At 43.8% G+C, this 15733-nt stretch overlaps 1 protein-coding gene across 10 annotated transcripts in view; it reads right to left on the bottom strand.

Moving 5' to 3' along the window:
- Positions 1 to 15733, bottom strand: part of MLIP (muscular LMNA interacting protein) — a 104586-nt gene that overhangs the window by 26768 nt on the left and 62085 nt on the right. For all 10 annotated transcript variants that reach the window (XM_053286416.1, XM_053286409.1, XM_053286411.1 and 7 more), the window contains 5 exons: positions 7046 to 7117; positions 3011 to 3076; positions 1938 to 2021; positions 1774 to 1833; positions 802 to 846 (listed from right to left, as the gene is read on the bottom strand). In XM_053286416.1, coding sequence (XP_053142391.1) covers positions 802 to 846; positions 1774 to 1833; positions 1938 to 2021; positions 3011 to 3076; positions 7046 to 7117 — 327 coding nt within the window. The remainder of the gene's footprint in view (positions 1 to 801; positions 847 to 1773; positions 1834 to 1937; positions 2022 to 3010; positions 3077 to 7045; positions 7118 to 15733) is intronic.

Below are 15733 nucleotides of genomic sequence, written 5' to 3'. Positions count from 1 at the left end.
TTCCAACTAAGCTTGAAGAGGTCTGCTACAAATGTTTGCTCTTGGAAATGCTATGACAGAGTAGAGATGAGCAATAAGATTTAATGGCCCAGTTGCTAATGCCATCTATCTTCGCTCTCCAGAGAAACGTTTCTGTCATTTACTTTGGGAGGCATAAATGTTATTTCCACTACAGTGAGTAAAGTGATTTGAATAATCTTGTTACTAAAAAATATAAGATGTTATGGTCAGTGCTTTATTCCTAAGAGAAAGAAATGCTGGCATTCAAGCCTGCCTAGAAACACCACCTCCAGATCTGGAAGTCCTTTTCCCTACTCCCTAATTATATGCGGAGACTTGCTGTAGTTACCCCAGGGATGAGGAAAATGCACTCTGTATCTGCCCAGAAATTCTTCCCTCTATTCTTACTTGATATTATTGCAGATGTGAGAGCAGCAGGGAACACTAGCCCCCTCCTCATCATATAAGTCTCTTACAATGCATTGGGCAGAAAATCTTAAACTGGAGAAACAGCAAATTAACCAAGAATTGACTTTAGTTACTGATCCACCTAGAATGGGAGTTTTCAAGGCCTTCAGGAGATCATAGAGACTCAGCCACTCACATAGACCTCTGCTACAAAAGTGAAATTGTTCCCTCCAGTTCTCTCACATGGCCTGTCTCATCCTGCATCCTTCTCAACTTACCTCTTAAAGAGGGAAAACACAGAACACATGTCCCACGGCTGAGCCTTGCCACTGAAAACAGATGTCAGGACTGAACTCAAACACATATCAAACCCACCGTTACGATGGTACTTACAAATTTTGTTTTCCGTCCACCTGGTCTCTGGGAAGCTGTAGATATCTATAAGCAAATAATACAAGCAGCAAGGGTTAGACAGTTTGGGCATGGGTGGGCAAGCATGCGCAAATACACACACCCCCCCCAAGTGACTTGCTCCCCACATACGCACACTTTTTTTTTTCAGAAATGTAATACATGGGACATAGTTTGCCCACCCATAAATGTACATTACCCCTTTTTTGCACCCCTGCCCCAATTTTCTTTATGGTGCTCCACTATTTAGTGTGCATGTACCATTATGCTGGGGGTGGGGGGGTTGTGTGAAATTCCAACAGTCCAGCACTTTCCCCAGGAACAGACATATACAAGTTTTGGAGGGAGAGGACTGATGCAAGCATCACTCCCCCGCTCCTCCTCCATGCCTGGTCCACTGCACAAAGAAGCCTTCAGCACAAGGACACTGAAGGCTTCTTGCAGACCCACAAAGCCCCACTAAAAGTAAAGGAGGGCTGTACGTCATGTAAGAGCCACTATGTTCAGTGCAAGTACAGATATACACTTCCTGTCTGTACCCTGCATTTGAGGGGTTCTGTACCCAGGTTCAGTTTTAAATTGAACACCTGTATAGTCATTCACACAGACACATGAACATGTGTACAGATACCATTGCACAGATACGTTGTATTGTCTAAATGGGGCTTAAGGTGAAATCTGTTTCTTTATCACACATTAGCTTGTTTAGAATGCAGTTCCATTCATACAGTGCTATAAAAACCAGGAAAACCTGGAGGAACAAGAAGAGGAAAAAAGTTATCTTCCTGTCTATTATGCTTTTTTAAAGAGGAAAAAGAAGGGTCACAATGCTTATTAACTGTTTTTGAACATGGTTGGTTGGTTGTAGTATTTTAAACCAAAGAAAGCTATTGACCCCTGTGCCTGGGTTAGATTGCATGTACCGAATATACACAAGCAATAATATTCTCTTACTTTGCCTATATCTGAATCCAGTACACTCTGCAAAGAGCTTGGAGAAGAATCACATCGGCGCTAAAAGAAAATAAAAGTTGAAAATTGCAGTTGCTCAGTTATAGAAACTGAGTGGGTGGGTGGGTGGACTATAAAAGCAAAATACTTTAGCTGTACTTGTGTACCATAGACAGGGGGTCCTGTAAGACTTGATCAATAGCAGCACAGAGCTCTTCAGTTTGTTGCCTCAGCTGGGCAGGGGAGCACACCTACAAGGGGTTGAAAAAGAAAGGATCAGCTTTATTCTCAACATCCTAAAGGCAACGTTCACATTATCTCTTATTTTCCACATGGTCTATTTCTCTTACTACTGGGAATGGATTGTACCATGATTATTGCATTGCATGTCCTGCCTTGATGATCCCTTCTCTTCTGAGGTCTTTTGCGCAGTCTGTAGCTCCCTGTTAAACTTACTCTTGTGCTCTTTTACGAAGTGCAAATTCCCTTGTGTAATCAATTGCCATGCCCTTGGGAAACCCAAGAGATGGGTTTCCCTCCTCCATTCATTCTCTGCTCCTTCTCCATATTTCCTGCAGTTTCGTCTTTCTGTCCTTTCCATCTTCTCACCTCCGTTTTAACTCAGGGCAGGATGCAGACAAGCATGCCCACTGTTGTGTGCCAATGGACACTCCATAATGTTAAGCACTTGGGTTGTTCTTTTTTTTTTTTTAACACAATAGCATAAGTCCCTAATGGACATCTTGATGCAGTGCCCCCCCCCCCCCACAACAGAAGTGGCTGGTGAGGCTGACAGCAGAGAAAGGCACCTTTAAAAATAAATTAGCTGATGCTTACCGGTATTACTGCAGCACGTCGAAACTCTCTCAAGCAGCGGCGCTCTTCCCGGTATCCCAGATACCAGGCAGAACACCGCTGTTTGAGAAAGTGTACAAGTGCTGTGATAATGCTGGCAAGCAGCTGCTAATTTATTTTTAAAGGTGCCTTTGGTTGGACAATGTTTAGACTGCCTGTTTGTTTTTTTAAAGTTACTTTATTGTTTTTAAATTGATCAGCCACCTTGAGACCATTGTAGTGAAAGTCAGGACACACATTTAAGGATAGAGTGAAATAAATAAACTCAAGCATTTATCCACTATGGGACAAGTCTGAATTTAAAAAGATAGTACAAACAGAGACATAAGCAGAAATGATGTGGAATGCTGTGGAGGATTAATGATCGTGAGATTCTTAGAATCACCTCTGAATGTGTATCCAAATCTGAGTCCTCACCCACTCCTTCCATCTTGGTTGGTTCATCAAGTGCCTAGAGATCAATTCAAATTATTTTGAGATCAGAGTAGGACTGAAAACAATAAAATAATACTAATAAGTTAGTAACTATAATAGACACACAATTTGTGATGCTTTCCATTCTTTCATTTTATTTCCATCATTATATACAAACCTGGAGATGGCCCTCCGGCTGGCTAAATATCATACATGAACCAACTCCCCTGCCCCCAAACCAGCTTCTGGTTTTAGAGGCTCAAACCCTGTGATTAAACTCACCCTATGAATTTAAGAGTATGTGCATTTCCCCCACATTTATTTTGATTTTCCAGCCTCCCTTGTTATATAAAGCTGATTTTTCTCAGCCAAGGTGGCTTAGAGTCAAGACAGATTCTTTAAGCACAACCCAAGAGAGTGGAAATATCCGTTTAGATTTCTGATCATTGGCCATGCTGCATTTCTGGCGCAGTGTGCCCTCCTGTCCTCTAGAGGGCGCACACACACTGATGCTTTGCTTTCTCCTAAAGCAAAAAGCACTCCTAAGTAGTGAATGATTCCCATGATTACTTCAGGAGCTTTTTCAGAAGGTGACTTTGCCTCAGTGTTACTTTGGGAGAATGGATGTGTGTTCACATATTGGCCAGATTTACCCCAAAGTCCATGTGATATTTCAGAGAGTACCCATGATTCAGGTTTCCCCCTGCATATTAAAACCTAGCCCAATATATGTCCAGGGTAAAAAAAAAAAAAATCTTCTTTTTGCAGAATATCTGTTAAGCCCCGAACTCGCAGTAAAGACTCACGGTAAACCCACGGTAAAGTCTGCTGTCTGAAAAAGCTCAAGTCATCACAGCGCATCACACATACTTCTTATCTCTAGGTCACATGTTCAAAACACATACTCAGACAGGACAAAAATTAAGTCAAAACAGACTTATTGATCACCGTGGCTTGCAGCCATAGTGAAGACAATACACTTCTTTGGAATCTGGCAGTCTTATCCATCAGATGCTGTTTCACCTGTTATATCAGTGGAGAGGCAAGATAAGCAGCACATGCTAAAATTCTTGTTATTCCCAACTGCTAAATAAACAGACAGGCTTGATTTTGGCTTGGAGATCTTTTGTTTTGACACAGCAAGCTTAATTATCCCAATATCCTGATCCTCAAGACTCAAGGGCAAAGGAGGAAACAGACAGAACAGCCATTCAGAAAAGTTATGTTGCATCTTCAGTGTTTAACTCTGCTTTACATGTGTGTGTCTGTGTGTGTTAGATGTAATAAGGAAGGAATAAAGCCACCCATTCAAAGCTAACAGGAGTGGCAGCATTTTTCTATGCTTCATAAATAATTCTGTTAGCATAATGATGATATCAATTAATACACAAGCAAAAGCCTTGCACAATCAGCTCTCTGTGCCCTATAGAAAATAGCTACCTAGCTGTAACTCATTAGCAACACTGTGAGACCAAAGAAAATCTCTGTATAGCAGACAGAAAGTCCTTAGCAGCAGAGGATGACCTCTAGGATGCAAATAGCATATACAATTTCTCTAAGAATGATTCCAGTACCTTGCTCTGATGTTGTCTTTGCTAAATCCATAGCACTGGATATTTAAATGTTTCAAGGCTACCAAACTAGCATTCTATGCAAGTGCTACATTGATTATTCCAACTGTACACAGTACATTCACTGTTACTTTGCTCATAGTTCTCACACATTCCACAAGTGACTTGCGACTGGTTGATCCAGTTGTTGGAAAGGAAAGGTTGTGCCACCAAGTCGGTGTCGACTCCTGGAGACCACAGAGCCAAATGATTGTCTTGGTAGAATACAGGAGTGGTTTACCATTGCCTTGTCCTGTGCAATATGAGATGATGCCTTTCAGCACCTTCCTATATCGCTGCTGTCCGATAGAGGAGTTTCCCATATTCTGGGAAACACACTAGCGAGGATTCGAACCAACAGCCTCCTGCTCTCTAGGCAGGTTGCTTCCCCACTGTGCCATTATGTGGTTGATCCAGTGGTACTGCAACAAAAACAGCTTATTTTATGCAATAGATAGCCTTTTCATTGGAATGGATCTACTACAGACAACAATGGGTGTTTCTAGACACCAAAACACTCTGAAAAGTTCTTACCACCTCCCCAGGGCATTCAGATGATGTCATTGGCCATCACACAGTTTCACAGTGCTATCTGTGGGCCATTGGCTGCCAATCTGTATATCTCTTTCAATCTCTTTCAGCAACTGAGGAATCATTTACAATGGAACATTGATTACACAAAGAGTCACAGCTAGGATGTGCATAAAACCAGTTTTGCCAGTTTGGTTTGAATCCACACTGAATTTGAACCGATCCAGCTCCATTTTTTATTCTGGTCAAACCAGACAGTCCAGTACGACTGCTGAACTGATTCAAACCAGTTCAGAGCAATACTGGTAAAGGGAAATCCAGTAGGATCCCCCTTTACCAGTAAAGGGGCAGTGGGGCTTCCCTAAACCTAGAGGGGATGGGAGGGGAGTCATTTAGTACTTACAAGTACTAGTGGTGGTGGCGGCTGCAAGGGAAGCAAGTGGGGGCAGCGGTGACTCCCCTCACTCCCGTCCTCCTCCCCCAGTGTAGCCAGGGCTTCTGGCAGCCTGGTTCGAGCCTTCTCCATCCTAGTTCAGGCCTCTGCACATACTTGGAGGACACCAGCAGCCCTGGCTACTCTGAAGGAGGCCAGTGGTGGTGGTGTGGAACTGCCGCAACCCCCACTGCAATCCCCGCCACTGCCCCTGCGGCTACCACCGCCAATACTTGCAAGTGTTAAATGATTTCCCTCCTTACCCCTCTAGGTTTAAGGAAGCCCCCCGGTCCTTTACTGGTAGAGGGAAATCCTCATTGGATTTCCCTTTACCACCAGAGTTCCAAACTTGTTCAGTTTGAACTCGGATCAGCCAAGGCCGGCCAGGTTTGACCATGAACCTGTCAAACCGAGCCGGTTCAATGTCCAGCCTGGCTCAAACGGAGGCAGCTCGCACACCCTTAGTCACAGCAGTCTCTAGGTAAGTTGAAAGTAGTGGCTTCAGATGTCTATGAAAGTATCCTTACTTCTACTATTACTATTACTATGCATATTTATATACCAATTTTCAACAAAAGTTCTCAAAATGGTTTATACATGAATTAAAATAAAATAGTTCCCATTCCAAGGCAGACAGCAGCAAAAACCACTGAAGTAATGCTGTGCTGGGGCTGGTAGGGATAGTTGCTCTCTCTCTGTGCTAACTATAAGAGAATCACCACTTTATAAGATGCCTCTCTGTTCAGTTCTCAGGAGCCTTACAAAAAGATTTTGAAAGCGAATTCATACCCATCTGATGTCAGCCAGTCAATTCAGTTTATTGCTTGGCCAATAAAGTTAATTACAAAATTAACACACAAAAAGCACAGCATTCTCAGGCCATGCTGCCAAGCTGGCAGCCGTGACACACGGACACTCTCAAACAATGCCACAAAGCCAGATAGTGGTGGCAGGTGTAGGGCTGAAAAGAAGTGGTGCATCCCAGTGTGACAAGGAAGGGTAGCAGCAGTGGGCAGTGGGATAGCACCCATTGTGATGAGACAACCACTTTACTCGGCCTCATAGAAGGGTCACCCATGTTTGCCTTCAGCTACTACATTGCTGGACCCAGAAGGAAAGGGTTAAAACACTCCTCTACCCACTTTGGTCTTAATCCAGAACAGGCCCTGTGCAGTTATGTGTATTTAAAAACAGACAAGCAGTTCCCAGCAACACAATAGGCATCTCATCTAGCTTGGTCAGTTCTTATTGAGGCCTGGTGGACCATCACACGACTACTGGGCTGCATTTAGCTTTTGCGGTCAAAAGTTAGGAAGGCTTGAAGGAGAAGCCAGTCTACAACTTGAACTATTTCTACAGGCAACTCTTCATTGTGAAATTAACACTAAGATTTCAATATATTTCAACATTTATACATTCTGAGCAAACTAACCTTCTGCTCCAGGAGGAGTGTGTTTGTAGGGATTGCAGCAAAAGCCTTGTAGCTTGTCTTGATCTTGTGTGACTACAAATTGGAACCAAAAAGAAGAGAGACTGAGAAGAAGAAACATATGATGCCATCAAAGATAGTTCATTTAATTCCTACTATAACTGTTGTTAGTTCTAACAGGAATTACATAGAATATATCACATCTATTTCAAAAATAGTACTTCAATACATTATATACATACATATGTTTCACATCGAAATCTCAATGAAGTCATTTGTATATGAGAGTGCACATTGTGCTTATTTCAGGGACTGGATTCACACCTGCATATACACAGCAAATATAATCCATGCAAGCCACATGATGAAATATTTCCTTTTGCCTACACAGGCAACAGGGCCAGCAATGAAGGCAACTCAAGTTAGGTACCAGTGAGGATCATTTTTGCAGATCAACCAAGAGAACTTCTGCCTTCAAGTTACTTGGCACTAACCTTGATCCAACCTGGTATTTTGGTAACAATACAAATGTAACCGAGAAGAGAGGGAGGGGAAACTCACTGACGAGTGTTTGTGCCTCTTCTCTATTTCTTGATTGCACCTGCCTTTCCCAGCTCTATTTACAAATCAGTTTAAGGACCAGAGTTGATTAACCCAATCTAATGGGAGCTTTTGGTCCACTCAATTTCATTCGTAAGATAACCCAAGCATAAAAGTGATTTCTGAGATCCTTACCCTGGGTATACTCTTGTAATTTTCTTGGCATGTGTGCAGTCTAGACTACCAGTTTAACAATGTGCTAGTCCTTCTCCCCTCATACAAAGAGCTTCATTTTAGTAAATTTGTAAAATATGGGATAGCATATCTGCCCCCTGATTCCCCTCTTGGTAGTGCCAATAGCATGATTTAACTAGATGGTCTTAAGAACATAAGAACAGCGTTGCTGGATCAGGCCCAAGGCCTATCTAGGCCAGCATCCTGTTTCACACAGTGGGGAACCCACAGGCAGGAGCTAAGGGCATGCCCTCTCTCCTGCTGTTGCTCCCCTGCAACTGGTACTGAGAGGCATCATGCCTCCGAGGCTGGAGATGGCCCACAGCCACCAAATTAGTAGCCACTGATAGACCTGTCCTCCATGAATTTGTCTAAGCCCCCTTTAAAGCCATCCAAGCTGGTTGCTATCACCACGTCCAATGGCAAGGAATTCCATAGATTAATTATGTGCTCTGTGAAAGAGTCCTTTCTTGTGTTGCCTAAATTTCCTGACCTTCAGTTTCATGGGATGACCCCTGGTTCTAGTGTTGTGTGTGAGAGAGAAAATTATCTCTGTCCACTCTCTCCACTCCATGCATAATTTTATATACCTCAATCATATCTCCCCTCAGTCGCCTCTTTTCCAAAGTAAACAGCCTCAGATGCTGTAAACTAGCCTCATAAGGAAGGTACTCCTGGCCCCTGATCATCTTGGTTGTCCTATACTGCACCTTCTGAAAGGCTGTCAAGTTTCTTAAAATATGTAGTGGTATCAGATGGACTCTAACAGAGATTGAGGGCAGTCCCACCTCCATTCTTAGAAGCGCAACAGGGGTACCTGGGGAAAGGCCCCAAATTTCCCTAAGGAAATTATTCTGGACTATTCCTAATTTCTCACTCACTTTCACATTCCACCCCCAAATCTCTGCCTCATACAAAAGCTGCAGAATTACTTTGCCCTGAAATATTTTGAGTGCAGGAGCTATTAATTGACCCCCTCTGGAGAAGAAGAATTTTTAAATGACCCCACTGTACTTCGTGCAATTAATAAGGCTGCATTAAGATAGGCTATCTTAAGATTTCTGAAAGGAGACACCCAAATATTTAAAGGAGGGGCATTGCTCTATTTGCTGAGTATTAATTGTCCATCTGTATTTGATTCTACTGGTACCAAGAACTACCACTTTTGTTTTATTGTAGTTGATCCTCAACTTCTCTTTGCAATAATTTGCCCATCTGCCGATTCATAATCAGCATTCATCTAAGCCTGATCTCGACACAAGATATAAGTGCCATATCATCAGCATACATCAAGATCAAGACTTTGAGCTCATGAAATGAGGGCAAGAAGAATTTCTGAGACTCCATGTCCTGTCCTATATCACTGATAGAGATATGGTACTGCTAAATAAAAAGGGAGCCAATAGACAGCCCTATTAGACTCCTCTGTTTAAAAAAATGAGGTTGGATAGTGATCCTTGTCAGCCCTCTCTCACCCTGGCCATGAGATGAGAGTGCAGTTCAATCAGTAACCTGAGAAGCCATCAGTCAATGTCAGTCCTCTTAAGCTTTTCCTGCAATCAATAGTGTCAAAAGCTTAATTGTAAACTGCCCTGAAACATTTTGGAAGGGCGGTATATAAATCAAATAAATAAATAAATAAATAAATAAATAAATAAATAAATAAATAAATAAATAATAAAAGCTGACAAAAGGAAGTGAGGATGTGGACAAGCTGCTTGGGGCAGTGAGGCCTACCACCTGTTCTCCGGATCCTTGCCTGATTTGGCTGCTTCTATCTAGCAGGGAGATTGTTGGAGATGGCCTAGTTAATATCATAAATGCATTGCTGAGGGAGGGGAGGGTGCCCCCTTGTTTGAAGGAGGAATTGATTAGACCACTCCTAAAGAAGCCTTCTCTGGATCCCTTAGTGATGGACAGTTACAGGCCAATCTCCCTTGGTTGGGCAAGGTGATTGAGAGAGTGGTGGCCAACCAGCTCCAGGCAGTCTTGGAGGAAACTGATTCTCTAGATCCATTTCAAACTGGCTTTAGGGCTGGCTATGGGGTTGAGACAGCTTTGGTCAGCCTGATGGATGACCTTTACTGGGGAATCGTCAGAGGGAGTGTGACTCTGCTGGTTCTTCTGGATCTCTCTGCAGCGTTCGATACCATCGACCATGGTATCCTTCTGGATTGCCTGGGGGAGTTAGGGATAGGGGGCACTGCTTTGCAGTGGTTCCACTCCTATCTCTCGGGTAGATTCCAGATGGTGGAGCTTGGTAACAGTTGCTCCTCAAAATGGGAGCTGTTATATGGAGTCCCCCAGGGCTCCATTCTGTCACCAATGCTTTTAACCGCTGGGTGAGGTCATCAGGCGATTTGGTGCTGGGTGTTATCAGTATGCTGATGACACCCAAATCTACTTCTCCTTTTCATCTTCAGGAAATAGCACTCATTCTCTAAATGCCTGCCTACAGGCAGTAATGGGCTGGATGAGGGAGAACAAATTGAAGCTGAATCCAAGCAAGACGGAGGTGCTCATTGTGGGGGCTCAGAATCTGAGGGATGAGTTAGATCTCCCTGTGCTGGATGGGGTTACACTCCCCCAGAAGGAGCAGGTGCGCAGCTTGGGAGTATTCCTGGACCTAGGCCTCACTCTGGTATCTCAGGTGGAGGCCATGGCCAGGAGTGCTTTCTATCAGCTTCAGCTGATTAGACAGCTGCGTCCATTCCTCGAAGAGGATGACCTCAAAACAGTGGTGCATCAGCTGGTAACCTCCCGGCTTGACTACTGCAATGCGCTCTGCGTAGGGCTGCCTTTGTACGTAGTCCGGAAACTTCAGTTAGTTCAGAATGCGGCAGCCAGATTGGTCTCTGGGGCAACCCAGAGAGACCATATTATGCCTGTTTTGAAACAGCTACACTGGCTGCTGATATGTTTCCAGACAAAATACAAAGTGCTGGTTATTACCTTTAAAGCCCTGAACGGCTTAGGTCCGAGTTATCTAAGAGAGCGCCTTCTTCTACATGATCCCCAACACACATTAAGTTCATCTGAGGAGGTCCATCTCCAGTTGCCAGCGGTTCGTCTGGTGGCGACACAGAGGCGGGCCTTCTCTGTAGCTGCTCCTGGGCTATGGAATGCACTCCCAGCAGAAATTCATAATTTGAGATCATTGCTGTCCTTCAAGAGAGCCCTTAAAACCTACCTATTTGGCCTGGCCTTCCAGAGTTTTAAATGATTAACTGTTTTAAACTGTTGCCCTGATTTTCAGGGCTTTTAGCTGTTTTATTGTGTTTTAATAGTTTGATTTTAATTGTTAATTAGTTTTAATTGTTTTTATCATGTTGTGAACCACCCTGAGCCATTTTGGAAGGGCGGTATATAAATCTAATAGATAGATAGATAGATAGATAGATAGATAGGTCAATAAATGCAACATAAAGGTGATCAAAGCCTTTAATGATCAAAGCCTTCAAGGTGATACACTGATCTATTGTGCTGTGACCCCTATGGAAACCTGCCTGCTTTGGGTGAAACAGTTTCATCATATCTGCCCAATCCTCCAACTTGTTTAAAAAATGTCGTGTATAATTTGGAGGATACATCCAAGAGGTAGAGTTGTGTGAGCCAGCCATTTGGCCAGCTCGGTTCGAATCTGGACTGGATTCAAACCGGCCCAACCCAGTCTGGGCTCGGCCAAACTGGGGTCCAATCCAGTTTGGCCATTGAGCTGGCTGAGCCAGCTTGTGGGCTGGCTCGGGGCATGTACTTGCAAAGAGGAGTCTGGCTAGCATTCCCCTTGGCCAGAAGTCCCTCTCCCTCTTACAAAGAGCTACATTTTAGGTTGCTTCTGACAAAAGAGCTACATTTTAGGTTGCTTCTGACAAAAGATGACACACCAATTTTGCACCCCTGCCTTTCCCCTTCCTCTCTTTCTCTTCTGATTTTCTTCCCTAGCATCCTGGGAAATTTAGTTAACAGTGTCAAACTACAGAAACTCTCAAGGGACAAATTTAAAACATTTATAAGGAGTCAACAAGAGCCATAAATGTTTGGCAGCTGTTTTGTTAGCATTGTACTGAATCAGGTCAGTCATAATAAACATGACATCATAATGTGTTTGTTTTATTTTATAATCTCTTGTTTTCCTTCCTGCTGTCTGAATACATGCTTGCCAATGTTCCTTTCAACAAGCTGATCTCTTCAAAATTTGGCTCTAATGAGAGGTTCTGCATTCACAATTCATGAGAGCAATTTTCAAAATATCAATTTCATACAATTAAAGTGTCAGTGAGAGACGTACAATAAACATACTTGTGTGCAAATTAGCCTTTAGAGTCACCTCAGATCAAACATGTAGTTCTGCTGTTGATTTTTCTCACAAACATACATACAAGGGGAATTATGATTATTGACAATAGTTATATATGATTTTTCAACAAAAAAATGTTCTCAAAGTGTTTTTCATCTCAAAAGGAATGAGTAAATGGTACCCTACCACAAAAGTGTTGGGAATTCTCTCTGGTAAGAGATACCCTTCTATTACAGCAGAGTGCACAGAGGCCAAACACAGCAGAGTCTGCCTAGGCATGTGTGTATGCTGAGAGTAAATGAAACTTGGAGCCAGTTCATAGTTTCAAATCAATATAAGGAGTCTTTATTGGTGAACTCCATTCTAGATAGTAAAGTGGAGAGATAGGATCTCTAATCTATCTATGTAGCTGGATGCAAAGGGATGGTTTCTGTATCTCTGCACACATGGTGCAGGGAGAGAGGAGCATGGGTGTTGCAAAGGGGAAGAAAGGGGAAGAGGAAGAGAGGAAGGAAGGCAAGCAGGCAGGCAGGAAGTCCCTGAGGGTAGCAATCCATATATCAAAGGGATAGATATGAGCCCCTGGTGGCGCAGTGGTAAAACTGCTGCCCTGTAACCAGAAGTTTACAAGTTCGATCCTGACCAGGGGCTCAAGGTTGACTCAGCCTCCCATCCTTCCGAGGTCGGTAAAATGAGTACCCAGAATGTTGGGGGCAATATGCTAAATCATTGTAAACCGCTTAGAGAACTCTGGCTATAAAGCGGTATATAAATGTAAGTGCTATTGCTATTGCTATAGTATCAGAGCAGTAGAGAAGGGATGACCAATGTCTTGATCCCTCTAGCCCTCTGACTCACTAGTCTGTCCCCCTCTGTCATTGAGAATGAGACAGCGCAGAGTCCTTCACTTCCAACAAAAAGGGTCTCCAATCTAAGAAGGAACACAACAGAGATAGCCTGGGAGGGATGGGTTTACTAGGGACATTTGCTCTCCCTCTGCTAAATGTAAAAGAACAACCATTTTGAAAGGTGCCTCTTTGTCCAGTTAGCAAATTTAGGGTAAACTGCTGGGGTGGGCAATGAGTAAGTGTTTCTACAAATCCACATATTCAGGATTCACAGTAAGGAAGCATCAAAATGTAGAAAGAATAGAAGAGGAAGTGTGAATTTGCAACCATTTATTTGTCCAGAATGCTGTTAATTCCCTGCCTGATTGGGCTATTTAGCTCAATGTTGCCAACACTGCAATGCCAAAAGCAGCAGGGTGAGAGGGAAGCATACAAAACAGAAACAAAGACTGGCTATTTGGTTTTTCAAAATGCAGCTTTTGCACATATGAGCAAAGGAAGCAGTCTTATACCAAGCCAGACCATTGTTCCATCTCGCTCAGGCACCTTTTAAAGTGGTGATTCTCATATCTTTAGTGGGGGAGAGCAACTGTCCCTATTGAGTCCCAGCACAAAATTCCTTCAGTGCTGATTGTTGCTGGGGTCCACCTTATATATATTTTTTCTTTTTTAAATTGTGAGCCCTTTGGGGGAAAGGAACCCTTTTCTTTTTTAATGTAAACCACTTTGGGAGCGATTGAAAAGCGGTGTGTGCGTGTGTGTGTGTACTTTCATAATTGCATTGTCTACACTGACTGGCATCAGCTCTCCAAGGTTTCAGGCCCTATTTAGAGATGCCAGGGATTGAACGTGGGATCTTCTGCATGTCAAGCAAATGCCCTAGCACTGAGCTGCAGTTTTCACCTACTGACTGGGTGGGTATGTTAAAATTTAAAGTGATGTAGGCAATTTCTTGAACTAAGCTATCATTAGGTGTGAGATAGGTCGAAGCAGCATGTCCAACCTCACCTGATGGGGGCAGTGATGATTCCTACTAGTCCAAACAAGGGCCAGCTAGATTAGCACAGGCAGCGTAGATGGTGAAACACAACATGGGAATCCATGAGATAGGCTCCTTTTTAGTCTCTTTCCAGCAATAAGAGAGTAACATCACCTTGAGTTCCCTCCCCACCCCCCTCAATCTCACACTTGGGAAGGATAGCTTGAAAACATTCATTGCAGGCTTTCAGTTGAGACCATGAGGCTGTTCTCACGAGCAGCCAAGACCGGGCTAGGGTAACTAAGCCCGTGCTTGGCTGCCGGTGGGAACCGGCCGGGAGCCAACTGGCTCCCAGCAGTGCCTCAGCAGCAAACCCGCCTAGGGAGTCTGCCTCTTAAATGAGGTTAAGGGAGCGAGCATTCCCTTACCCCATTTATTTGACTGTGTGTCAACGCCAGCTGCTTTCAGCCAGTGATGGGTGCCTGAGCATCTCTGGGGGCATCCCCACAATGCTCTGCGGACTAGTGCAGTGCATTGTGGGATTTCTAGGGGCCAGGATTACACATCCTGGCCCCTGCGCTGCCAGGGGCAGGGGTGTGACCAGCACACCCAGCACCAACAAGATGATCATCTGCGCGGGAGGTAAGCTTTCCAAGCCTTCCTCCCCACCCGGCCACCCTCACACTTGACCATGAGAAAGGTCCCAATATCTTTATAAACTTTATTGAGAGCATGATAACATGCCAAGGATTGCTTGCCTTCCCCTGCCCTTTTCACCCTGTTGGCAGAGCCCTAGTCCTTGTCCTGAAATAAACAGGCTGTCACTGAGAATATCTGGTGGTGCATCACCCCCCATCATCTTGCTGTTCTTAATCTTGCAGAGGAAGTCTTGAAAGCTGATGGTGATGATGGTTAGAAAACGAGGTTAGCTTCGGAGCAGCTGCTAAATGGCTGTAGCTATCCAGTTTCAATATGGCAAACGAACGCAATTGTTGCCAAATGGCTAAAACTTTAAGACATTGAGGGTCTATGATATTTTGTGTCATTTTGTTGATGCGGGGATCACTCCCAAATCAAAATACCTGGAAAAACATGTTGTGAGTAGGTAGTACATTAATCTTACCACATCCAGAGTAATACACTACAGCCTTGATCGGCAGCTAGTTTGCCGGGGGTGGGGCACGGGGGAGATGGGCCAAGGCCCCCAGAGTGCTCCGCTATTAAGCCCCCTCTTCTTTCACTACAGTGTTGGCAACAGGGGGCCACACACCCTCCAGCTACCACAATTTGCTCCTAAGTCTATAGTTGTTGAAGCTTTACACTAGTTATTTGTATCCTTGTTATTTCGATTGGGCCACCCATGTCCAGGGTGCTTTACAAAGAATGAGAGGACATGCCTCTGTCCCAAGGGGCATGCCGTCTAGATATACAAGGGAGTTGACAGCAGAAAAGAAGGGAAATGGAGGCAGAGGTAAGCGGAGGAAGAACATGCAATCATTTCAATGACACATTCTTAAGCTTAGTTAGAGCAGAGAAAGGTGGCTAGGGGCTTGTGCCAAAAGCTTCATGGAAAAGATGGAATATGTAGACCTGATGTGTGAGAAAGCCTTGAGCTACTTTATATATTCCTTTTACAAAAATCGATAGGGGTGTGCGAGTGTGTATAAAAGAAACAGAGATGCCTGCTGTGTGCCTGCAAAACCAATTTAAGCGGCATATACAAATAGCATACAATCTTATCTTCCTCATCCCTTGTAACAGTGGGGTGAAAACAAGAGCAGCATACCTAGAAT

Source organism: Hemicordylus capensis, chromosome 1, assembly GCF_027244095.1.
Source record: "Hemicordylus capensis ecotype Gifberg chromosome 1, rHemCap1.1.pri, whole genome shotgun sequence".
Taxonomy (NCBI): domain Eukaryota; kingdom Metazoa; phylum Chordata; class Lepidosauria; order Squamata; family Cordylidae; genus Hemicordylus; species Hemicordylus capensis.
The sequence above is the reverse complement of the archived record's forward strand: the minus strand, read 5'-3'. Positions and strand labels throughout refer to the sequence as shown.